At 39.6% G+C, this 26,403-nt stretch overlaps 2 protein-coding genes across 2 annotated transcripts; both read right to left on the reverse strand.

Moving 5' to 3' along the window:
- Window positions 1-135: 135 nt before the first annotated feature.
- On the reverse strand, window positions 136-8,292 carry gnb5a (guanine nucleotide binding protein (G protein), beta 5a). Its single transcript, XM_050074352.1, has 11 exons — window positions 8,060-8,292; window positions 7,413-7,549; window positions 7,243-7,284; window positions 4,166-4,242; window positions 3,942-4,074; window positions 3,408-3,551; window positions 3,227-3,318; window positions 2,875-2,923; window positions 2,690-2,786; window positions 1,365-1,531; window positions 136-1,259 (listed from the first exon to the last, which is right to left on the reverse strand). Exons 1-11 carry the CDS (start codon window positions 8,193-8,195, stop codon window positions 1,248-1,250), a joined length of 1,086 nt encoding a protein of 361 aa, XP_049930309.1. The 5' UTR covers window positions 8,196-8,292; the 3' UTR covers window positions 136-1,247.
- A 201-nt stretch (window positions 8,293-8,493) lies between these two features.
- myo5c (myosin VC) lies at window positions 8,494-26,358 on the reverse strand. Its single transcript, XM_050074312.1, has 40 exons — window positions 26,222-26,358; window positions 25,794-25,904; window positions 25,520-25,691; window positions 25,282-25,426; window positions 24,833-24,989; window positions 24,530-24,673; window positions 23,960-24,041; window positions 23,736-23,843; window positions 23,546-23,652; window positions 23,177-23,442; window positions 23,003-23,084; window positions 21,376-21,516; window positions 21,149-21,271; window positions 20,928-21,011; window positions 20,638-20,769; window positions 20,389-20,486; window positions 19,263-19,349; window positions 19,062-19,173; window positions 18,756-18,967; window positions 18,516-18,681; window positions 18,264-18,410; window positions 18,024-18,188; window positions 16,646-16,739; window positions 16,501-16,564; window positions 16,116-16,390; window positions 15,954-16,017; window positions 14,980-15,060; window positions 14,675-14,855; window positions 14,482-14,575; window positions 14,327-14,390; window positions 14,074-14,242; window positions 13,895-13,979; window positions 13,717-13,818; window positions 13,450-13,604; window positions 11,921-12,010; window positions 11,134-11,284; window positions 10,759-11,044; window positions 10,154-10,328; window positions 9,988-10,068; window positions 8,494-9,864 (listed from the first exon to the last, which is right to left on the reverse strand). Exons 1-40 carry the CDS (start codon window positions 26,246-26,248, stop codon window positions 9,712-9,714), a joined length of 5,232 nt encoding a protein of 1,743 aa, XP_049930269.1. The 5' UTR covers window positions 26,249-26,358; the 3' UTR covers window positions 8,494-9,711.
- Window positions 26,359-26,403: the final 45 nt, after the last annotated feature.

Genomic DNA, 26,403 nt, shown 5'->3' on the forward strand with positions numbered 1-26,403 from the left:
TAAAAACCTTTAACAAAGACAGTGGATGCTAGCTAGCTTTAAATAGCTTAGTAGATTGACAAAAAATAAAAAAATGAGATAAGTTAAAGAACAACAATGACTAAATTAATAAGATTCAGAAGTCAGACGTTGATAAACAGCCCCTTTAATAACTGTACACTAAACTACAATAAAATAATTACAGTAAATGTGAAATTACAGCCATTGGACAACTGAATGAAAAGGAATACATTCTAAGAGTTTAAACATGTTTATATATATATATATATATATATATATATATATGTATTGGTATTTAGATATCTAGTGGGGGACCACAGGTTCAGGGTGTCTGCAGTGACCAGATGTGCACATAGAGCAGGGAGTGGCTTCCACAGCTAGAAACAGACAGATGAAAAGTAAATTATAGGGAGGGAAAGTTAACACCATTAAGTTTACCTGTAATATGTGCTTTCTTTACATTAGAATAATATTGGCGAGTGAGATGCTGTCAAGGCTTGCTGGGTGCACAGGGTGTGAAATTATATATTGTTCCATCTTTAATAAACTACAAATTTGTACTTTGGTTTGTAATATTTTGTGCCAATGCTCCCTTGTATCCAGTATTGTTTTTAATTGGCTTCAGACTAATTAATATTAATTAAATTCTACAAGCCAATCTAATCGTCCTCATATTCCAACATTTATCATTTACAGAGAAGCCACAAATCATCTCTCTATTCTCCGTCTGTGGCATGAGGAATTCAAGCCAAGTGAAGCTGAAGCCTTCATGAAACCTTACAACTTCTCCTGCAGATGTGTTTTTTTTTCCTAGTATCCCATTTTCTTTTACAGTCTGCATTCCTCCGTTACATTTTGTGCAAAAACAAATAAATAAACATGTCCTTTAAGTGGGCACATACAATACATCACTTTATTGTGTCACTTCTATCCTAGACTGATGCTAGTCACTACCAACGTTATTTTCTGCAATATACATTTTACATCTTAAGTTGTAGTAACCATAAGTACTTCTGTGCAATTTTCTCTCAATCATACTGTAATACAAGCGTGCCATTTGGTTTAACTGTTCTCTGAAATATGTAAATCTATCGTGGCCATGAGACTGGAGTATATACAATGCTATTGATATGCCCTATGTACAACCAAAACTGAGTCTCTATCTCTGTGATTGTACTCTAGCAAACAGAAAGGTTGTTGTGTCTTCAGTAGGTCTGTCTACCATTCAATCCTCTGCGTCTTCATCCTTAAGCCCAGATCTGGAAAAAAAAATATCAGACAGCCGGCATTACAAGATGTCACCACAAAGGTCACTGCATAATTCAAAGCTGTCAGATCAGACAACAATAACGGACATGTCATACCCGAAGAGTGTGGTCCCAGGAACCCGTGCAGAAGGCCGTCCCGTCTGGGGAAACACGCAGCGTACTGACACGGTTCTCATGTCCGAACAGAATAGAGACCCGTGTTCCTTTGAGAACATCCCAAACATTTATGGTGTAGTCGTTGTAGCCACCAAACAGTAGCCGTCCTGAAAGATATTAAAAACACATAAACTCCTTTAACTCTACTATACAGTGAAATTTGTCATTAAAGCTACAGGTAGTGACTTTTATGAAAACAATTTTTTGTCCGGAACTGTCGCTACATCCACACAGTACAACATGAGACCTAAAGAAACATGTAGTGCTTCAAATGCTATTTGCTAAAATCTACCATGGCTCATGGGAAACAACCAATCAGTGCTGAGGAGTCTCTAACACAGCTGTCAATTATGTCAATCTCTGCTCCTGAATAGTGTTGTGTCGTTCGCAAATGAATCGTTCAAAAGAACGAATCTGTTGAGTGAACGTACTGAACTGAATCACTTCCGGAAATGATTTGTTCATTTCTCAGTTCAGTTGAGCTCAGCAGCATGTGTAGAGGCCGGGAGTGGAACTGCGAACGATGAATCACTCGCGAATCGTGAGGCAGCCAGTATGCAGGGAGGGACTGCCTACTGTGTGACGAATCACTCGGTGAACGAATCACTCGGTGAACAACGTAACCCCAATCCCTGAGTGATTCAAATCATTTCTTCTCAGCGACACACTTTCATAGGGACCATTTTCTCCAAGCTAACAGCTAATGTAGCCAGGAGTCAAGCCACATGAACACAATCACACACCTCCCCATTGTTTTAATAGACTTAGTTTACAGCATGAATGTCATGTTCTGCTTATAAGCTTTAGACCAAAAAGAATGTATTTGGATGTAACCGCTTTGTAATCACCAAAATTTTGATAAGTAAATGTTATTTAATCATATATTTTTTTCCTCAGCAAATTTAGCTAACTTATAATCAAAATTATTTTGTAATTTAATTACATATAACTGGTTACATGTAACTAGTCACTCCCCAATACTGACAAGCAGTGATTAACATGATCAACAGTGGCGTTAGAGACTCCTCGACTCTGATTGGTTGTTTTCCATGAGCCGCATGGACTGTGACAAAAGCCATTAGAAGCACAACGAGGAGGAGGAGCCTGGTTTCTTCACAGACTCTCTGTCACATGTCATACTGTTTGGATGTAGTGACAGCTAAAGCAAATATGACAGAGTTATTTTATATAGAAATCCCCCAACTATAGCTTTAACAGCTGTTTGCTTGCATAGCCAGATGAATACTAACGTTCAAATATCTTACCACTGAGAGAGAAATCAACACTGGAGACCCCGAATATGATGCTCTCTTTGGAATAAATAGCCACTTCTCTGTCTGCCCTCAGGTCATACAGGCGGCACTGTAACAAAGGTCAGTGTTGAAATGTTAAAGAGGATTTTTATTATGTTTCCAACTGCGCTTCATGTGGCGAATATCTGATTACTTACTGTTGCATCATCTGAGCCAGATGCAAATGCATCTCCACTGGGATAGTATCTATGAGAAGAAGAAACAGACAGCCACAGTTAGGAGCTAATACTGTATCTGGTGTAGGATTTGAACAGTGACTCCCAGTGGTGGGATGAAAAAAGACACTGCAGCTGAGAATGAATGGGCTAAAAGTCACACATTTTTTTCTAGGTTGTCTAATTTTTTTCAACAAACATATCAATAAACAAAATCAGAATAATTTAAAATATGTTTTAACACAAAAAAATGCCCATACAGGATTTAAATTATCTGCTCATATCTTCATTTAAATCTCACAGTTTGTAGAATCATTTGGAGGCAATCACTCACCGCACACTATTTATGTCTGATTCATGAGTTTCAAAGGACTGAATACACTGTCCTGAACGCATGTCCCACACATTGGCCTTCTTATCACAGCCCTGCAATAAAATACAAACATGCAGATTAAGAGGAAATATTAAAAACAATTCACTGATGAGTAATAAACTGTAGTAAAAGGCGTCCTCACCCCTGAAACAAATGTGTTTCCAGTCTCAGAGGGGGCCAGGTCCAGACAGAGCACGTCTGCAGCGTGTCCATGGAAACTCTGCAACAGCTGCCCACTCTCCACATCCCATAATGCACACGTCCCATCCCCGCTGGACGTCAGGATCTTTAACACAAGGCAGACGATGACGAGGAAGAATAATGGCCTTTGTAGAGACCAGTAATAGTCAATGTGGGCTAACACACGGCTATAAATGGATTGTCTTTGCTGTGTGAAACATCATGTGACCAGGACATCAAACCAGGAGCAACTGGCTGCTGTGAATTATTAACAAAGTGGGGGAGCTCCTTGTGCTGGGATATGGAAGGCAGTGATTTATGATTAATAATGAGAGAGAAATAGTGATGAATAGAGAAGCAGCCGTGTTTGCAGGAAGATAAAGTGTCTGTTTGATTGTGCAATCATGTGAAACACACAACTTGCATTCTATAAATTATTTACTCAGCTGCTTTTCGGTGGATGTTTTCTTTTTATGAGTAAGGTCGATATTCTCACCTGCATATCCGAGTTGGTGAAGCTGCAGGCAGACAGGTAGTTTGTGTGCATGGCCACTGATTTCTTCTTGGCAGCCAAGTTCTCATTCTTGTCCAGAGACAGAGGATACACTGAGCATTTATTATCCAGGCCCCTGTGACAGGAAAACAACCTCAGTTTACCAAAACAAAAAACAAAGAGACGACACACCACATTTGGATCATCATGTGTTGTAAGACACTCACCCACAAGCCACAGCACAGCCGGAGGGGGCGTAGGCGCAGGCCATCACCCAGGTGCACGGCATTGTCACAGCGTGCTCCTAATAAATATCAAAAGACAAAGCTGCATGAGCCGCACCGGGACAATGAGATGAATCAAATTCATTAGAATTAATTAATTAGAGCAGAACAGGAGGCTGCAGGGTGTGAGAGATTATCAGTGTTACAGTTTGTCCTAAACCAAAAACTTTAAAAGGCAAACTGTCTTTGTAAAAGACATTTTCGTGGTCAAATTCAAACTCTGAGAGCAATTTCTGGCNAATCAGAGCAGAACAGGAGGCTGCAGAGTGTGAGAGATTATCAGTGTTACAGTTTGTCCTAAACCAAAAACTTTAAAAAGGCAAACTGTCTTTGTAAAAGACATTTTCGTGGTCAAATTCAAACTCTGAGAGCAATTTCTGGCGTCCTTTCCCCTCCGTCTTCACTCATAAAAATGTGACTTAGCATCTTTTGCATCATAGCACACTGTGGGTACCCTGTTGACATGGAATACTGTGCATTACTCTGCTGCAAAACTGTACAAATGCAATACAAACTTGATGCCCTCTACATTCAATTCATCTGCACAAAACACCTCTTATTTAATTCTTACGTATTCCACACAAGTGCAGCACATCTCTTACATTTTCTTATATTTCTTTTATATTTTATATGCATATATTGTGTTATATATTGTAGCATAATGCAGATTTATTTCTTGCAAACCTATTTCTGTTTTCTTATAATGTCTCTACATCTATAAACAGTATAAGAGCAACTGTAACGTCTCCAATTTCCCCCCGGGATCAGTTAAGTATTCTGAATCTGAAACCTTCCATGCCTCCTCCTGTCTATTTTCTGCACGACAATGGGGAGAGTCTAAATTAGAGGCTCAACAGATGTCAACACATCTGCCTCCTGTAATTTAAGAGGTGTCAAACCCTCCTACCTTCAATGCAAATATCAAACAGTCAACACTTAGTAACAGTCACAATATTTTACAAACACAAAATCATGTTTTTATGAACTGATAATAGGCTATTAATGAAGCCTGTTTTAGAAGCTGTATACTCACTTATTCAGTAGGTGTACTATCTGCTGTTTCTCCATTATTTTTTAAATTATTTATCCCACTAATATTATTCTGTTATTATATACAGGCAGGGGACCAACTGAAGTATAATCCTGAATACAAAGTGGAGAAACATATCAAACACATGCTTTGAAAATGAGGTGAATAAATTATACGGTCTTTACAGTTAGCAGATCTCAACCCAGCTGATGACCTATAAAATATTTTAGACCAACGTGTCATGCTCTCCACCACCATCACCATAAGACTAAATGATTTAATAAAAACTTTAATCTTCAAACTTATAGTTAGTGATGTCAGTGATTGTCTCCGATGCTACTTGGCTTTTTGTCATGTCTGGCTCTCTTTGTTTTTCTTATCATCTGCTGTGCACATGTCTCTCTAGCAAAGGTCTTGATTTCAATGAGATTAGCTAACTAAACAAAGGGTGTATATATAAATGACAGAATATGTTGTGGGGGACTGGTGTTTATCCCTCTAAGAGACTTTGACAGACACGGCAGAGAGCATTGAGGCTTGTTGTGGCCGATCATGTTGGTTTTCCATTTGATCTGTCGCCCATATTTTTTGTTATTTACATATTTGTTTAAATTATGACTTGGATTCAAATCAGTGGTTCCCAATCTGTAGGTGAGGACCCCCCCAGAAGACAAAAATATAAATCTAAGGATTCACAAAAAGAGTGTGTTGAATACGGTTGACGTAAATCCAACCAGGAAGACTTTCTTTATGCTTCATTCATTCACTGTTATCTCCCTCTGTCTCACTCCTCCCACTTCCTCTAATCAGCTGATTATGGGTGTTCGTTCTTCCAGTTTAAATCAATCAAACTTTGCCACAATCTCTATCAGCCAATCATGTTGCTGCCTTCACAATTTAAATCTGTCCTCCTTTCTGCTGCTGTCAGTTGTCATTTTAATTGGGGTCTTCGCACCCTCCTCCATCTACAGTCATCATATCCAGAGCCCGATCGAGGTCGAGCTCATCAAAAGTCCACTCCTCATCACATCCAGATCCTCAGCAATCTCTCCATCTCATCACCACCCCTAGCGTTTATACTCTATGGTGCTTATACATGTAAGCGCTAAACTCTTTCCTGCAGCTGCTAACACTATGTCCTGCTAGTGTTGCAATGATGTTCTATATGGAAACATGTCACTGCTGCCTCCATAGTGCTTTTAAAAATTGTATCTCCTTTTATGTTGCATCATCTTTGCTTCAAGTTTTAACACTGAATCACACATTTGATGATCATTACATTTGTGTGACTAAAAAATCAAGTTAAAATCATTTCTTGTTGACATGTCCAAAGAAGTCTTTTAAACTGTGTGTCCTGTTTTTTTGTGTGTGTGACTTTTTTTTCTTTTTGTGCTTTTTTTGTATTTTAGGTAGCCTTATGTAACATCCAAGGGACTACAGATGAAAAATAGCCTTTAGGCTACTTCTGGTATTTTTTATACCATGTGTATTTATTCATTTGTACTGTTCCCTTCTTCACTAAACTAAACCAAACTAAACTAACAGAGGCGTTCCCTACTCTAATTATTGAAGAATATTCACATTTCTCATACTTTTATGCAGTGTTAATAAATATTCTTTTACTCAATATGAGTCTCTCCTGCTAGAAATAAAGATTTCTCTTACACAAAATGTTGTTTATTTTTCTCACATTTGTTTTTGCTTTTATCCTCAGAAATATCAAAACTAAATGTTAATACTTATCCTTCTAGACTTAATAAAATCTTTTAAAATAAATAGTGGGAGATGGAAAATCACTTTTTGGTTGAACTGCTCACAGCTTGTGTTCACAACCTCTGAGGAGAGGTCAAAAGTCGCTATAAGATGCTGATACAGAGAGACTACAGTTAAAGAAAGAGAAGGTTGACTTGGTGTAAGGAAGCTGAAAACTGTTTCAGAGTTTTAATAAAATTATTCTTTAATAAACTGTACATTAAGAAGGAGAAGTTACCTTGTTGGTGGTGAAAGCATCCCATACGATCACTTTTCCATCCTGCAAAGAGATTAGAACAACTACATCATAAAACACACACACTTTGCATCATATGCAACCATAAACTGGCTCTACAGGGTAAAAAAAATAAGGGCTATGAGAGTGAGCAGGAGGGCAGAGTGTGTGACCTGTGAGGAGCTGACGATCCTCCTCTTGTCCTTACACCAGTCCATACACAGAACTTTGTTGCCATGTCCCTTCAGAGTTCTTCGGGTCTTCATGACAAACTGACCCAGCCCCTCCACCTTCTCGGCCACCTGATGTACTGCACACACACACACACACACACACACACACAAATACATAAACCCTCCACTGTATACACCCTGGATTAATATTTCCAGGAGCAATAAGGATTACAGTAGGCCTGCGATAAATGGAGGAATATTCAGAATTAATCTTTTTTCAATCTGTCATCTCCTCAAATAGATCATGAAACATGCATCATATGGGTTTCTTTCCCCACATCTTATTTAACATGTGCCATAAATCTGAGATATGATTGGATAAAAGCAGCACATAGGATAGATTCGGATGGAAGCAGTGGGCTGTAAAATGGGGAAGCAAACAAACAGCCTGCCTGTCAAATATCCGAGGTACCGTGGAGACCATCAGGTCAATAATCACTTCACACACACTCACATCCCTGTTAAAAGCACCAACACCTGCCCTCCCGCTAAAATACATTACACTGTGATGAGACATTTGCTCTTATTTGTCCCGTCACAGTGTAAACGCAGCGGTGAGCCGAGGCCTCTCCATTTTCAGCACTCACGCTCGACATCGTGCAGCTTCGCTCTTTCCTCCTCCAGCTTCGTCTTCAGCGTCTCCGACTCCGTTTTGAGGTGGGAGAGAGTCTCGTTCAGCTGTACCTCCTGTGTCGCCATTTCAGGGATTAGAGGGGATCTCATATATTTCCTTTGTGCAGACAGCGATCGGCAGCGAAAAGGCTTAAAGCAGAGCTAACAGCTGATGCTGCTGTCATGACGTCAGAGGGAGAAGATGCTCCTCCAGTTTACAGATGGAGGAGGAGGAGGAGGAGGAGGAGGATCCTGAGGATCCTGCATCCCGGTGATGCTGCTGCTGCTGCTCCAAGGGCTCTATCCTCGGCAGCATCACTACTCTAAAGCTGATAAATACATTTTAAACATAGAAAACACACTGGTGCTTTTACATATCAAACCATTTACTTCAGTGGAATCAATTATTCAGGAAACATGTTTTAATATCTTAAATAGCGGTTACAAAAATATATATTTGAAGAAATATATATTTTTTTTTCATATAATCATCTGTTTTATAGTATTGAATCAAAATATTGTTGAATTTTATTGACTCCATTTTCACATTTTAACAGGGCCTGACATCACTGAGGTCATGTCCTTACATAGTGGGTATTAACTGGATCATATGTCAGTATTTTTAGACTCACTAAATTAAGCCAGCAAAATATCAACCAGAATTTAATTCCTGGCTTTGCAAAGACTGCTTTGACACAGCATTTAGACTTTGGTATTGGGAGATAAAATTATCAGGGCTGCTGTCTTCAGATGGATTGTTTTGTCTTGGAACAGTCCAAAACTCAGTAATATTTAGTTTTCCATGATTTAAACCACTACTCTAAAGCTGAATAATACACGTTAAACATAAAAAACAGGATACAGTTTGTCTTTAATGCAGGAACACAGATAAATGTGGCACTCTGGTGTTTTTACATATCAAACCATTTATTTCAATGGAATCAATTATTCGGGAAACATGTTTTAATATCTTAAACAGCTGTTACAAAAAATATATTTATGAAGAAATATATGTTTTTATATAATCATCTGAAGCTGAAATCAGAGACGTAAAGTCAGTTACAGAAACATTTTCTGGTTAATTTTCTGTTGATCGACTTATCAATTAATTAATATTGGTTGCAGCTCTAATAAACCGCTCTAACCCCTATTCAAAATCTTATATTCTCTCTGCAATTCATCTTTTTAATTCTAATTCAAATTCTTTTATTGTTCTTTTATCTCTTTTTATTGATAATCAGTCTATTAACTTGTATCATTTATAGATTCCTTTATTCCACTAAACTCCTTGGCACATTTTTTATTTATTTTTTTACTCATCTTTTATGTGTCGACATGTTACTGTACCTTATGTTATAGTATGTGTGAAAGGCAAACTGTTCAAACAAATTGCCCTCTTTGAAGAAATAAAATATGAAAGTCTAAGAAATTATATAAAAATGTTTTTTTTGTTATGTGGTGCATTGAGGGGACATGACCTCTGTATTTAAAAAAATCCTAAATATAAATATATGGTGTTCATTGTTTATTTAAAGTGTTTACACATTTATATACACAATAAAATACAGCCATAGGCCATTGCACTATGAATCAGTCATGAGGAGTGAAAGGTCGAGGGTTGGCTGTGTCAGATCCTGGTTAGAAAGCCAAGATGAAGGCTGCTGGGGACCTGCAGCAGCTCCAGAGCCTGCGAGGACGGGCAGAAAGGAAACGTGACCTGGAAACGATAGTCTGAGTCGAGCATCAGCTGTGTGGATCCGTCACGGTCATGTAGTAACGACTGCAGCAAAGAAGAGCAGATTGGGATTATTAGTGAAGTGCAAGAATGGCAGATGAACACATACTTCAAGATGTTACACTGGACTTTAAAGGGACAGTTCAGGAAATGAACGGTCAAGCTCACCTGAACTTTGCGGACGAATGACGACGTCACCCTTTTCTCAAAATCATCAATGGGTGTGTACGAGTTCAAGATCTTGACAATCTGCAAATTTAAATGTGAGTTTTGTTTCAGTGTGGAACTAAACTTCTCCAGTATCAAGCATGTGTGTAATGTGAGAACACAATACCTGAACAGGGTTGAGCTCAGTGCATTTTTCAGTGATTTCGTTGGCGTCATCATCAGTGGACTTGTTGACTTGCAGCAGCCAGGCGGCCTGTGACAGCGGCCTAAGAGTATCCATGGCGTTAGAGCTTTGCATTTGCTTCTCCTTCAGCCATTCCTCCAGATAACTGATGTTACACCTAAACAAACAGAGAAGATATTATGTCATTTTTGTCTGCATAAGGATAGTCTTTATTAGCTGTGAACAGAAGCTCTACAGCTCACTCTGTCGGTTTATTGGTCAGTCCACAAAAACCTCCCCACCCTTTAGCAGCCACAGCTTTTGCCATAGAAGGCTGGAATCTGGCCTGGAGTTCAAGTATGTGCGTGTGAAGGTGTGTGTTTGTGTTCATGCCAATTAACTAAAAGGTGGCGTAGCAATGGAGTGGCCTATCAAAAAGTTGCATAACTTCCAAATGGATTTTAAGACATGCACAAGATTTTGAGTAAAATTGGTCATGAGCCAAACAGCAGCTGATTGACTGTTCATGTCAACTGGCAAAATCAGCAACACATAGATGCAGGTGCACATTTGGTCACAGCAACTGCAAATTCATGCTTGTCACAGACCTGATTTGCATTCCCTTCCTGCAGGAGCACATGTCTTTGCGGAGCATGATGTTGTTGAGGGCGGTCGCACCAATGAGGAAGAACATTTGCTTGACAGCCTGTTTGATGAGGCCCTGCTCCATGCCATGCTGGCTCATGGTGGAGTGGAAGACACTGAGCTGCTGAATGATGGAGGAGATGGTGTGTGTCTCCGAGTCCTCATAGATGCTGTTGGAACGCTTCCTGAAGCCCGTCGGCTTCATGCTGGAGATTCCCTGTAAACTCTCATGCTCCAACATGCCGGGCACTGGTGGACCAGAAAGTAAAGCAGCACATTTTAAAATACTCATAAAGGTGCAAAATCTGCACGTCATTATGATGGACTGTGTAAAATACCAATTGCAGGAGCGAGGCTCTTCTCCATGACTGAGATAAACTGGTGGTAGATCTGAATGGCCATGTCACTGAGAATCTGTCTGTGTTCAGACAAATCAAAATTCTTCAAGCAGTTCTTCTTCTGGCGAGGAGTGTTTTGTTTCATGAACTCCTTTAGTGAGCAGAAAAAAACAAGATAATGTCAAAATACACGCGCTACTGTTCACTAGTGTTGTCAAAAATACTGATTTATCCTCACATATTGATTTTCATTTGATCAGTTTCAATATTCTCAACTCAGCTGTGCTCTCTTGCTCTCTCTCAGGGTTAAATGTTTTCTACAGTTGTTTTCTGCTTCTAATCAAAAAAAGTAACGCCATTGTTGTCTTGTTATAGACTTGTTATATTTAGCTTTTAATGACATTCAAATGGTGCGTCCTCACTGTCCAAATTTTTCACCGGGGTATCAAAAATGCAGTGGTGTAGTGGAGGGTATACTCAGGTATACAGGGTATACCCACTTCTTTTTCTATCCAGTGACAGTATACCCACCTATCAGCTAAACAGCCATTGTAATATATAGGAGAGTATGCCCACTTCCTCATCGGTAACCTACTTATCTACCTAGTAGTACACCCACCTCATCAACTACCACTACGCCACTGCAAAAATGGTATCGAATACTGATATTTTTCATGGTTTAGTATCAAAGTGAGAAATTCCCATATCATGACAACACTACTGTTTAAAACATCTTTGAGAAATGAAAAAAAAAAGTGCAACAAGGGTAAATAAAGTAGATCCATACCTCCTCCCCGCTGTACTGCTTCAGACAGTTGAGCAGCTGATATGTGTTTGAGAGCCAGAACGACAGCAACTCAAAGTCTTTGTGGTAACTCTGAAATGAAAAAATGTCATTTTGCTTTTATTATTTCTCAGCAATTTTTTTTCTTATTCGTTATTTATGTAACATTTTATTTTAGTCATGCAACTTGTAAATGTGTACTTTTTCTGGCTGTTTATCCTTTCACAGAGTGAAATAATAATAATAATGCATTTTACTTATAGGGACCTTCAAAGCACTCAAGGACACCTTACAAGACACAGTTAAAAAACAAGCAGCAGTGTTCATAGATCATAAAGACAAATTCAGAAATATACAATAAAAGTTAACAAAATGACAAGACAAAAATCTTATTCATAAAAATTAGGTATCAAATCATCATCATAAAGTCATCCATAGCTGTCAAGTCTCCCGTTTTGGCTGGGAAACTACCGTATTTTACCCTTCTTTCCCGCCGTCCTCCCATATTAGTATTTTCCCGTAAATCTCCTGTATTATAATAACATAATATCCCATATTAGTATTTTCCCGTAAATCTCCTGTATTATAATAACATAATAATAACCCTGTATTATAACGTAGGAATGTTCACAGCATTTCAATGTCAACAAAGGTAGGCCTATCAGATTCTGATCACCTAATTGTAGTTAGTAAGTGGTTGACAAGTGGTTATTTTAGATTTCCTGTCTTAAAATGTAAGGGATACTGGAGCTTGGTTGGGGTGGTGGGACGGCTCACGGCGGGCGCCGGAAAATTTCCCTTATTTTCAAATCCAAAACTTGACAGGTATGAAGTCATCATCAGTGCAACCCCCGACGCGTGTGTCACCATTAAATCAGACCGCATATACCAGCTTGAAAAGGTGTGTTTTCAGACGGAATATCAAAGTGGAAAGGAAGTCAATATTGCGAATGTAGTGGGGGAGAGACAGAACGGCTGAAGGCTCGAGAACCATAATAGTCAAGCCGGCAGATGGTGATGTGAGTTGGATTGCAAAAGAGGATCTAAGAGGAGGGGGTTCTATCGATGATAGGGGCGGCTAAATTCTGGACACTTGAGAGGGAGACCAAAGAGGTCAGAACTGCAATAATCAATAAGGGATGTAACCAAAGAATGAACAAGGATAGCAGCGCTATGAGGTGTAAGTGACGGGCGAAGATGATTCATATTTCGTAGATGAAAGTATGCAGACTGAGTAACATTATTGACGTGGGCCTCAGAGGAGAGTGTACTGTCCAGGATGACACCCAGGCTCTTAACCTGAGGGGATGGACGGACTTTGGAGTTGTACAAGGACAACCTCTGTTTTATCACTGATAAGTTTGAGGAAGTAACATGAAAGCCAAGACTTAAACAAATGAATAAACTAAACTGCTGCCAACATTCAAGCTACCTAGATATAAACTTGATTAATACCTTTTGAATTCTACTCATTATTTATTTAGCAAATCTACAGCTGAGATAAAGGCCACTAGAAAGAGAATTAACCTCACCATGATGACCTTTTTGACACCGTTGATGATGGCAGTCATGAGAGACTTGAGTTTGACTTCATCGTTCAGGTAGTCAGCGTGGCGGATGCACATGAAGAGGATGTTAGCCGGCAGGCCGGGCATCATACTGACCACCACACCTTTGGGCTTCAGCTCTGTGAGTAGAGCAAGTTTCATGTAGTTATAATTCATTCCAGCTCAAACTAGAAGGCAGACAAAGTCACAAAATTAATGAGACTACTTTAAAATAATAGAAATGAAGAATACCCAGAATGATGTTCTGAATGAGCCTGGATTCGTCCTCTCTCTTGTACTCCAACATGCCGAGGTAATCTTTGGGAATTGCGGGTGCAGACGTTTGCTTCACTGCTGTGAGACACATCAAAGTGGTGAACATGGAGAAGTCTGATTCATGTTATAATGTGTGCACAAGCTGCAGCGCTACCTTTCTGTGATGTTTCAAGGCTCTTTATTTGATTCTGGAGTTTCCTTATTAATCTGTCTTTCTGGTCGAGCTGCTCCTCAAAGTCCTGAAAGGAAAAGAGCAGTCGTCACTTTTGTCTTTCACACACACAAAACATGCATTCACACACTCGTGCTGTAACAGCCTGTATCCACACGCACCATGTTCTCAGCAGTTAACTGTGATGTCTCCTGTCTCAGTTTGCTCTTGGCCTCCATCTCCATCAGCAGCTGTCTCTTTAAGTGATCATTCTCCTCTTCCAGCTCCTCTACTTTGCCATGAAGCTCCCTCTTCAGCTCCTCCAGCTCTTCAGCTTTCTCCTCAAAGTGCCTAAAAAGCAACAAAAATCAGGTCGACTCAGACATGACCAGCACTTCTTTAATCAAGACACAGACTCAAAGCTGAATATCTTACCTGCGTTGTGAGCTCTCCTCTTTAATCTTCCTCTGAAGAGTGTTCGTGATCTCCTCAGCTTTTTCTTTTGGATGACACAGACAAAAAATAAACATGAGAAAAACTGAAATCTGCAGAAGAGCTTCATGATGAAGTAGTTGGATATTCAGATCTACCTGCTAGTTCTCTGCTCTGCTCCTCTATGCGGACCTCCAATTCTTGCTTTTGCCTCTGCAGCTCTGAAGCCTGTAGTTTCAGCTCTGGTATCACCTGTGGATCACATGAAATAAGGGAAAGCACATGTTCATGTGTTCTGCACCTCATCTATCCCAAGAGATGAATTATAGAATCACAAACACAATAACGCACTGAGTTCTCGCTGCTGAGCCTGGACACTTCTTGGCGAATGCTCTCGTTGACATTACTTTTCTCCTGGAACAGGTTTTGCAACTTGCTGTTCTCATTTTGGAGGTGGTCCACTTTCAACTTCAAGCCCTCCACTTGGGTCTCATAGCTCTCCTTCTGCTCCCTCTGGTGGCTTTCCAGTATTCTGCCATCAAAGGTGGAACCATGTCAAACAGGATGAAGTGTAAACAGGTTTGTCACACTGGTACACAACTGGATGACGCTGATATTGAGTGAATGGATTGCTATCGTTGTCAGTAAAAATAAACCTGGTTGCTTTCTGTAGTCCATCAAAGGCTGTTAGCAAGTCTTCAACTTCATAAATCTTCTCAGAGTCATCTGGGGTTAGCCTTCAGAGAAACATTGTGTGAGATACAAATCCTTTGTGCAACACCTCTGTATACAGTACACTCGTCAGTCACGCACAAATCCTCTTTTTCACAATGTTCATTCTGTTATATCCTATATCCTATACTTTGTTCTTATTACATTTGTTCAGTACTGTTTAATTAACATATCACTTTCAAACAATCTTTATTTTTATGTATGTATACGGTGCTATGTTTTATATTTTATTTTATATTCTACTTATGTCATTCCATTTTATCTTACATTATCTTATCTTACATTTTACCTATATTATTTTCATTTATGATCTTGTTTTATCTTTATTTTTATTTATGTTATTTTTAGCTATTCTATTTTTATTTTTTACTTATCTCATGTTATCCCTATTTTCACTTGTGCTTTTATTTCATTTTTATTTATTTTATCTTTATTTTTAATCTTTACTTTTCTGTCTTGTGCTATCTTTATTTATTTTTTTATCTTATTTTGTTTTTATCCTATTTCATTTTTATCTTATTTTATCTGTATTTCTTTTTACTATTTTATCTTTTTTTAATCTTTTTTTATTTTTATCTTATTTTATTTTTTATTTTTTATCTTATTGTATCTTTATTTTTAGTTATTTTATCTTATCTTTATTTTTCCTAAGTCTTCCTTTATTTTTATCTATTTTATATTTATTTTTATGTATTTTGTCTTTTATTTTATCCTATTCATCTTTACATATCTTACTTTATCCTTTTTGCGACTTGTGCTTATATTGCTGAGCTGACCTGTTTTCTCCTCTAATACATTTCATTATACAGTTGACCCTGTGTTAACATATGTAAGACTAATAAAGTAGAAACTGAACTGAATCTGAACCTAAGTGAGAGAAATAAAATATTTGATTTACCCCAAAAGAACCTCCTGTTCGACAACACCACCCAGAAGTTGTCTCGTAATATCGTTCATTTTAGCTGCAGAAAGATATTCAGGGATAATCGTCAGTCTGTATTTATGCATATTGACGTATCATTTTTATAACTGAGGGTATATTAGTAAGTAAAAGTCGTACCTCGTGCTTGTTCCGACTGTTGCTTCATCCTCCTGTCCATGTTATTCCTCTGGTTTTGCAGGTTGTTGAGATCCCTGCGCAGCTCAGGAATGACCTTGATATGTTTGGTGAGCTGGATATTCTGCTCCTGCAGGTCAGAGTTCGCCCTGTCCGCCTCCTCGATCTTTCTCTGCAGACCGACTCTCTCCTCTTTCAGTCTCTTAATCTCCTCTTTCAGGGCTTCCACCTCTCTCTCATGGTCATGTCGCTGGATCTCAGTGTTGTTCTCTGCAATTCTGCCAAGAATCATCTCAACTGAGTAAACTGAACAAGCTGAGCCAAAACCTGCTTTTACTAAACAAACATTTGCTGTAGAGGAGACAGATTGTACATTTTCATGACTTACTTTCTCAGCCTTGCTTCATATTCTTTCTCTTCCTGAAGGCCCCTCTTTATCTCATCAAAGCTTTCTGTAAGAGTGACACACAGGTCACAAGTTTGGTACAAATCACAAGAAGAGAAGCCTACACAGGAATCTTGACTTTTATTACCTTGGGCTTCTTTGGTGGAAGCTTCAAACTTCTTCTCCAGGTTCTGCTTTTCAAGGTTTAGCGCATCTATTTCCTTTTTAAGCTGTGCAGTTGTCTAGGGCGAGAATAAAAATGTGTTTTTAAAGGGCTCATAAATACAGAAGCCGACAGCCACTGTGCTTGAATTATTTTATTTTAATGCTGTTATCTCGAAATTACAGGTTAATCATTTTGCGATAATGAGCTTCATTATCTAAGATAAGGAGATAATCACCTCGTTATCACAAAAAAACAAAAGGTCATTTCCTCTTTTTGCTTATAATGTTTGTCAGAGATCAAGAGTGCCCTGCCAGCATACACAGATGGCGTCTTGACAACTGTAGCAACAGTTTTAAGCTGAAAATATCGGATCAAGAAACATTGATCAACACACCAGTCTGTACTTCAGTCAACGTCTTAAGCAACTTCTCTTGAGAGAGTACAGTGCTATGTAAATGAGTTAGGTACAGTGTGTGTGAGCAGTGCAAATATTTGGTATTGTAATTCTTGTTTTTATTTTTTCTTGTTTTTTTTTGTTTGTTTGTTTTATTTCTGGTATTTCTTGCAAATAAATTGTATTCTATTTTTTCCTTTCCTTGGTCTTTTTTATCTTTTAGCATTGCTTGTTTAAAATTTGTATTCTTTTTTCCCCCCAAATATTTTAAAAGTATTTGTCTGTTTGTAAATTGGTGATAAGCACATACAGCTATATTTAATTTCAGTGTTAGGTGGGGTCCTTTAAGGAGCCCTCAGGTTTTTTTTCATCCAACCTGTGCATTTTCTTTTGTTGCTTTGTTTTTTTTCTCTTGTTTCATTTCTCCGTATGCAGAAATAAAGAACCAAAGAACCAAAGGTCAGGCACAGGCAAAAATTGCACTGTGTTTTTCTGTTAGAGATAACACTCAGATCAGTCCTCATCAGTCAGTTATGAATCCTCCCCAGTAAACATGACAGTGATCTCGAAGGCTGAAATCAGGCACTACCAAATAAGATAAGATAAGATAAGATACACCTTTATTGATCCCATAATTGAGAAATTCCAGTGATCCAGAAACTCACTTTTGAGTTCTAAAAAATTATCCCATGATCTCAAGAAAACAAGTCGTTTTCTCATGATAAATTATGTTATTTCAAGAAATCCAGCTCACATTTTCTCATGAATCAAATGTATTAACCTGTTTTCATAAGAAAACGAGCTTTGCATCACGAGATAACAGAACAATTACCTTGAGATCACAGCATCAAATAAACATTTGCAAGCACAGCTGTTCTCAACATCTGTACACAAAGTCTGTTTCATCAGCAAACAAAAAGTTGCTAAAACATAAACAGCTGTATAAGCATCAGCTTCAAGACTAACCACACTGGCATCTTCTTTCACTTTCTTCTCCCTCGCCTCCAAAGACGCCTTCTGGTTGGTTGATTTTTCCAGCTGTACTTCCAGAACTTGAAGCCTGTCCACCGTCTGAGCGTGAGAGTTGGCCAAGCTTGTCAGTCTTTCCATCAATCCACGGTTCTCTTTGTTCTGTAAGGATACAGGGATTCAGTTGCATCCTTCAACATAAGAGCACAGCTGAAGTAAGTTTGACAGAATCTTTACCTGCTCTTCAATCTTCTTCTTGAGCGTCTGCACCCTGTAGGAGAGCTGAACATTGAGCACAAGCCGACGCATGGTTTGAAAACGCCGCCGTACCAGCCATGCTCTGGCGTACTTCTGTAGAATCAGAGCTTTCTGCTCCTCCATCATCTGAGAATTAACAAACAGACAGCAGGACATGAATCACCTGTGGTTATATTTTGTATTTTCATCTTACTGAATGGTACAAATAATTAATTAATCAACCATACAGACCTTTTTGTACCGTTTTCGGGCCATCCAACCTCGTGTGAAAGCCTGAATGGTGATGGAGGCCAGACGGACTACCTGGAAGATCTGTCTCATGCGGTAACCCCTCCAGTATCTCTGGATCACCACTGATGCCCAGCCCTGCTTCAGTGTTGCAGCAGTCACCGTTTTACTGTAAAACAAAGCATGTCAGAACCATGACAGACACAACGCAGGACAACAGAGCTGCATGTGAACGCCTCTAACCGGATTGTCTTCTCTCCACGGATGTACTGTTGGAGGATGATGGCCGCCTGTCTCATGCGCAGGTACTTCCTCCTCTGGCTCCACCCACGAAAGTGTTTCTGGATGGTCACGGAGGCTCCTCTCAGTCGGTCCAGACGCAGCTTCTCTAGATAAGCTACCTGACCGGCTCGGAAGAAGATCTTTGTGCGGCCAAACTTGTACTGGTTGGGGTCCTGGAGATCAAGCCATGATGTCAAAGTTAAACACAAACAGGAAGTGCACGACAATGCATGACAATGTTGTATAAAGTCAGCAAAGTAAACTAACCTGAATCAACCTCTGCAGCACGTTCTTGCAGGTCTGTTTCTTGTCCCTGACGTCAGCCTCCTGATGTGACATTAGGATACTGTATCGGCTGTAAAACTCAATGTAGGTCCACCTGCAGACAAAAAACATGTTTGCCATTACAACATTAGCATATTATTATATAATACTGGGCTGATATATGATCTAGTTATAGAGAATCACCTGGATGGATAACTCTGTGCACTGATGCGAATAGTTTCAAGGACTCCACAGGCTCGCAGCTGCTGCACCACCCTCCTGGAGTCATATCTAAAAAAAATCAAGCAAACACTCACTTAACAAAAAACACCAAACTGCATGGAACTGTCTACCAAATAAACTGAAAATGCAAAACAACTTAAATGCCTTTAATAGAAGTATTAAATAATGGCTTAAAGACATTGTTCTCACGTCTAATACCACAGTAGATGCACCTGTATTTTGTGTGGATATATTTCTGTGTATGGATTTGTGGATGTATTTTTGGCATTCGTGGGTGTATTTTTCATTTCTTTTTTCTATTTTAAGTTTTAAAAAGCCTCCTGTGGGTAGGTGTTGCAAATTAGCTTTTGCTGCAAACACTAAACACAATGCATCTTGTTCTTGTGCATGGTAAATGGATTTGCACTTGTATAGTGCCTTTTTGGCTGTTCGATCACTCAAAGCACTTTCACACTACTTGTCACATTCACTCATTCACACACACATTCATACACTGGTGGCCAAGGCTACCATACAAGGTGCTACCTGCTACTCAGTTTTAACCATTCAGCGCAATCACACACCGATGGAAAAGCCTTTGGGAGCAATGTGGGGTTCGGTACACTACGCCAGGATACTTCAACATGTGAACTGGAGGAGGAACGACCCACTCTCCTTCCTGAGCCACAGCCACTCATATCAGTGGTTCCAAACTGGTGGGTCCATTCTGACTGGACCACAAGTGACTCGCAGACATGTCAAGTTTGTAAAAAACACACTTTATTTGTAAGTACAATGAATTTCCAGCACAGAGTTTTTATTCTAAAGTACCGTTTCCTGCTGTAGAGTGAGCGCCCAATGGACAGCTAGTTAACAGAGACAGCAAACTAGCTCGACGACATGGCCAAACGCAAGTATGATGCTGACTGTATTTAACTGTGTAGACCTTGAACTAATGACTAAGGAGAAATCTGAACCCTTTGGCTGAGCCACTTGGGAACCACTGGCCCATATTATATGTACAATTCCAATGCAACTGTGATACCCATATAAAATAAAATAAACAATAAATAAATACATTTAAAAAAGGAGTTTCACTGATACTCACTCAAATGGGAGCTTTTCATCATTGGGCTTAATGCAGCGCACATAATGAGGGGTGGTGGCATTCAGTGTTCCCATCAGTAAAGACAGGGAGCTGCAGAACTACATTCAAACACAAAGTTCATGAAAGAGGATAAATATTCAAGATGCAAACTCTAAATGCATACAGGACATTGTGGAAACTGTGAGGGAAGTGAGGGAGTTCTTGGGAGTTCAATCTCAAGTGAGCATCGACAGTAAGTAAACATTTCACCTTATCTCCCACTGAGGTCCTCAGCTGTTTATTGGCTGGTTTCACTCCGGGCCTGGCCGGCCTCACTTTGACACCTTTACTGCTCACAGTGTTTTGCTCCTCCTCTCGGAAAAAGTTGGCCAGAAAGGGAAACTGATAACAGGTGCAGGCAGGAGAAATGTGTTAAAATGAGAAAACCAAAGCAGCGTGGGATGGCTTTAGGCTTTAGAGATACACACACATCGATTTGTTAACCACTGTGATGCATTGAAAAATTAAAGCACGGCAAATAATATAGGGTGTTTAATTACCTTACTGGCTCTCATGATATCAACCAGCTCTTCATAGAGAGTGTCTCTGTTCTTTTCAAGAAAACCTTTGCATTGATATTCCACCTGTTCATGGAGAAATACTCACTTAGTTAAAAAAAAAAAAGTATCTGACTGGAATCCAGAAGCATTAAACAATAGTAGGAGTAACTTTTGTGCCATATTATGCAAGAAAGAGATTTCTAAGGGTCAACAGACTGCACCTTGTCTGCAAAGTGTTGAATCACAAATGCCTCATTTGATAACCTGGGCTTCTCAAACAGAGGATTGGCATCGAGGTAGTTGAACAGCTTTTGCAGCCAGCTTTGGTCAGTGCCCTGAGGAAACTGTAACATGAAGAGACAAATGTATAGGAGGCACAGCAGTCATTAAAAACACAATCCAAGGAGCTGAAAATGTGAACTGTAAAAGTTCAGGTCTATTCAGTTACCAAACATTCTTCATCAAGCAGGTCCAGGATCCCCATCTTTGCCTCAATCAGGTCAATGACTGGCTGGTTGTCATAGAAATCTATCAGCGTCCATGGGATGTCCTCTTTCATGTATTCCTCTTGCTCCAGCTTGAACACATGCTGGTTAAAGATGAAGTCAAAAAAAATAACCATCTGAGCAGTGGTGCCCCAAGAACTTTTAATAGGGGCGGCCAGATGGGTCCAATGAGAATCCAAAACAAACCAAAACTAAAAGCCATAACCGAATTTCAGAAAATTGATTATGATGTTATAGTAGTCTATATAGGCTTGTTGAAAACTATGTCAATATAGAGAGTTAAGGAATCGAAACACACTGGCAGCAAACGACGCACGTCAAAAAATATACCCCTGGGGCGTCGGTGTCTTAGTGGTAGAGCAGGCAAAATGGCCCAAAAAAAATCTTTAAATTAAAAAAAATAAAATAAAAATATACCCCTATTATCTTCAATGTACATCCCACGCTGGCAACAGCAAGACTCGTGTCGGCGCTCCTGGACGCACTGCCCCATGGCACTTTACGCCTGTCCTATTTCCAGCCTCGCCACCCCCAGAATTAAATGCATTTCTCCTCCACTCACTCTCTGTTTGTACATACTAGCTCCCATAGCAGCTCTTTTTCTCCGCTCCTATAGCAGCTCGACTCCTCTCCTCTCACACTGTTGCTGTGTCTCATGTGTGACAAAGAATGGATGAGGAGAGACTCGTTGTTGAGGTCGAGAAATATCCCGCACTAAACGACCAACAATCCCATCACTATAAAGACAATGGCGAATAAGATTTTGCCTGGTGAGTCAAAGCTCTGGAGACTGGCTCTTCAGGTGAGATATCAAGTTTATTTAGTGGTTGTCCACGTAATTTTAAGCTAATGCACAGGTGAAGGAAGTACAGATCTTTCAGTAAAAGCAGTAATAACTTTGCATGGTTGTCTGTTGACGAGCTGCAGCACGACACGTCCAGTGTGTGCTAGGGGCCGCGCGTGATGTGCCGTGGCAGTGCTGGTGTGTTCTCAGCTTTACACATGAACGGTTAACATTTTAAGTTCCACAGCAATCCTGTTGTAATGTGTTATATATGTGTTTATACACAGATTTAATGTTCTTCAAATAGGCTGGTTGTCCTTTTCTTTAAAAAGACGAATATACAACTTTAATTTGAAGGAGTAAATTGGTTATAAGGAGCAAAACATTCACTAGGAATACACCTTCTCAAGTTTAGGAGAGACTGGTGGGTGCCTGCAAAACCCATTTTCATTCAGATATTTAGAGGTGAGAGTTTAAGGGACCTCTTTGAAAATGGCCATGCCAGTTTTTCCCTCACCAAAAACAAGCCTAATTTTGGAGTGTTACTGAGTCCCCATGACAATAAGCCATGGCAACATGGTTGGTACCAGTGGATGTCTTAGGTTGTCTAGTTTCTCCACCACCTCAGCACTAGCTCAAAAAAATGAATGCACCACAGCCTCTTAAAGATAGTAATGTTGGCCTCTAATTTGCCAAGGCGGGTCAGAAATAGTACTGGGGGGCACCAATACCTATGAGCAGATAAAGGTTTGTATGCAGTGATTTGTAAAGATGGCGATACATACCAAGTTAAACTGCTGTTGAAGCTTCTCATTTGCGTAGTTGATACAAAACTGTTCAAAGCTGTTGATGTCAAATGTTTCAAAGCTGAGGACAAAACAAAGATCACATCAACAATGGCAGCTACAGACACCCACGTTATTAAGCAGCTGAAGAATAAAGTGTTGTATCCGTGTTACCCATAAATATCCAGAACACCAATGAAAGCGTGTTGCTTTCCTGGAACCTTCAATGCTGTGTTTATCCTGGTAATAATGCAGTCGAACAGATGGGCGTAGATCTGCTTGGCTAGGGCATCTCTGGCATTTACCGCCCGCTCTTTGGGCACCGGCTTCACCACCGTCTCAGTCACCAGAACGATCCTCCGATGGCACAGCCAGCGCGCCAACTGCTCCGTGCTCACATTCAGCAGCTCACAGAAGACTGCCAGGTGTGGATCACTGGGCTGGAGGACATGCAAATCAAGATTTGTATTGAGCTAGGATAATGTGTTAAGATCTAATGTCGCAATCAAAATGCACTTTAGGGCTCGCGGAGGTGAGACTCACAGGGACTGATGATTTGCCATCTCCAGAGTCTTTGATTTTCACATTTCCCAAATGCAGAATGGCCGCCAGAACTTTGAACACATTGAACTGAAAGTCCTCGTTCAGCCCTGCAGAGGCAGAGAGGAAGCTAATGTAAAAGTCACACTTAAACAAGTAACAGTCTGACAGATGAAACTTTTTTTTTTTTTACCCAGCAGTGAGAAGGTGCGTCGAGTCTCCTCCATGTCTTTCTTGTCATCTACACCTTCAATTGTGATCTCACCGCCCATGCAGGTGTACTGGAACTTATCTGCACCCACTATAGATGATAGGAATTTATAATCAGGCACTCTTATGATAAAATAATCCCACAGTAAATATGTGTAACATTTAGACATGTGTGTGGGTGGCTGCTCCGTCAATACAAACACTCACACAGTCTCAGATTCTTGAACTCTGGCAGGTCAGCACAGGAACACATCTGGTAGAATATGTGATAGTTTCGCTCGTCGTCTGCCTGAAGAAAACAAGAGTATAATTAGGGCTGCAACAAACAGCTTTTTTCATTGTCAAGATATTCAGTTTACTGTCACAAGGAAGTAAAGAAACCAGAAAATATTCACATTTAACAAAAGGTTTCACTGCTGGAAAAATGCTCTTTTCATAAGACATTTAAAGCAAGAAATAGCCAATACTGTAACAGAATCTTGGTTTATATTTGATCAGCGCTGAGATCTGGGCACTGGTATGATGGAGGGAAGTTTACAATAGATCATTTACACATATCACCCAGACTGTTAAGATACAAAGCTAAAGTATCCTCTTTATAAGCTGGAATCAGAGAATTTGGTCTTTCTTAAATTATTCAAACAGATAAATCAGTTATCAAATTAGTTGGTACTTGACTTAATAACTGAAAACTGATTAACTGTTGTAGCTCTAAGTGTTATTGTTAGGGATCAGATATAAGAAAAACAAGTCAACAACATATTTATTCACATGTACCTGAAAAATGACTCTGGATTTCTCTAGGAGATACGTCCTCATGTTCGCTCCGATGATCCGGTACCTCCTGTCAAAGCTGATCTCTGTGTATTTCCCAAAACGGCTGCTGTTGTCGTTCCTGGTGGTCTTTGCATTTCCAATTGCCTGAGAGAAAAACACTTCAGGTCATCAGGTCTGTTTTCAAGTCATCACAAAGATACACGTTGCCTTAATCAATGCATTGGGTGCATTATATCAAGTTAACATTGTCACAGTGCTTTGAAACATTGAGTTAGCAGGGCTCTTGCTCCATTAAAATCACACCTCTGTTACGGGATTGGAAGCCAAGACTTTGTCTTCAACACGAGTCTTACTTCCAGACTTGCTCACAACAGCAAAGTATCTCATGGCGTATCGGGCAGACACAGTTTTACCGGCTCCAGATTCACCACTGACAATGATAGACTGGTTCTTGTGGTTTCTGAATAAAAAGAAGTACAGTTATGACATTTTATTTAAAGGTGCCTTTCATGGCAGTCAAAGTCACCTTACATTGCATAAAATACAAAACAGAGCATAAAAGCAACCAGCACCAGTAATAGAACATGAATGAAACCTATAATAACATACACAATAGAACATGGCTCTGCAATGCATTAAATATCTAAAATAAGATGAAGTTGTTGCAGTTAAAGTGGGAAAGTTAATTTAAAAAGATGGCTTTAACTGGACTGTATATTCCACTTTATGTGATAGTTTCAGCCTTTATCTACCTGGCCATCTGTTTGTAAGCCTCCTCTGCCACTGCAAATATATGAGGGTCCATGTCTCCCATGTTCTGGCCTGAGTAGGCATGAATGACTGCATCTCCATAGACATGAAGCTCTTTGTATGGATTTACAGCCACTAGTATAATACCTGAAAATGAGGAAACACAGACACAGGCTGAGCCACAAGCACAAACGGCCCCACGCCACAACGACAGTCAAAGATGTGTCTCAGAGACAGTACCACAGTAGGTGTAGATGATTCTGGACTCCACAAATCTAACTTTAAGATTATGCAGGACTGCAGGTTCATGCAGGTAGCTGAGGGCGGTGAGGTCATTCTCCCCTACCAAGATGTCAGGGTTGCGGAGTGGAGGGAGCTGTGGCTTTGATGGGTCAACAGGGTAGTAGTGCTCCTGTACGGTTATGTAAAAGAGGCAGGTCAGCTGGTGCTTCTCACCATCATAAATCCAGTGCAGCAGGATGTAAAGGTTTTACTAGTCACGTTTAATACTTACAGTGCCATCTTCAAGAAGCAGTTCAAGGACATTATCCCCAATATGAAAGTCTCTGATAATCTCAGCTGATTTCCACACATGTTCTGCATCTGGTATCCACACTCTGTTGTACTGAGGAAGAAGACACAATAACACAATATTAAAAAAATAAAACAATGTAAATAAAATTTCCTGTGTGGATATAAACCGAGGACCTTAAGTTATCCTTTAATAGCAAGTGATCATAGTTTATATTCACATGTATATTAACAATTCATAAAGATTTACATTTAAAAGTTGAGTGTGATTAAAAAGTTGATCATTTACACTTTAAATTTAAGTCCAGCCTCCACATCCTGCAACTTACCTGAGCCCTGACAGTTTCCATATGTTTCTGTAAAACCACATTAAGATCTTACTGTAATAAAAACATGGCGCTTTCCTCTTACCTCGGTGTACAGCTCCAACAAAGCCATGTTTATGCATTATTGTTTTAACTTCCCTTCACAGTGTATTTATCAGCTGTTGTATCACTGTACTTTCCAGGTTACCAACGATTTTCCCCCGCACCCGTCATAACTCTGCCACAAACACCGGAGTCAAGACAAACAACATTACTTCACATGTACCG

This window comes from Epinephelus moara, chromosome 20, assembly GCF_006386435.1.
Source record: "Epinephelus moara isolate mb chromosome 20, YSFRI_EMoa_1.0, whole genome shotgun sequence".
In the NCBI taxonomy this organism is placed as follows: Eukaryota; Metazoa; Chordata; class Actinopteri; order Perciformes; family Serranidae; genus Epinephelus; species Epinephelus moara.

Excerpts from the sequence above, each read along its gene's own strand:
- gnb5a (XM_050074352.1), bottom strand. The coding sequence starts at position 8,195 with ATGAGATCCCCTCTAATCCCTGAAATGGCGACACAGGAGGTACAGCTG. Across the intron at positions 2,924-3,226 it reads TCAGACATAAATAGTGTGCG|ATACTATCCCAGTGGAGATG; the intron begins GTGAGTGATTGC and ends TTCTTCTCATAG. Across the intron at positions 2,787-2,874 it reads CTGGCTCAGATGATGCAACA|TGCCGCCTGTATGACCTGAG; the intron begins GTAAGTAATCAG and ends CCTTTGTTACAG.
- myo5c (XM_050074312.1), bottom strand. The coding sequence starts at position 26,248 with ATGGCTTTGTTGGAGCTGTACACCGAG. Across the intron at positions 16,740-18,023 it reads TGAAAGAAGATGCCAGTGTG|ACAACTGCACAGCTTAAAAA; the intron begins GTTAGTCTTGAA and ends TTCTCGCCCTAG. Across the intron at positions 13,605-13,716 it reads CATTCAGAACATCATTCTGG|AGCTGAAGCCCAAAGGTGTG; the intron begins GTATTCTTCATT and ends CTCTACTCACAG.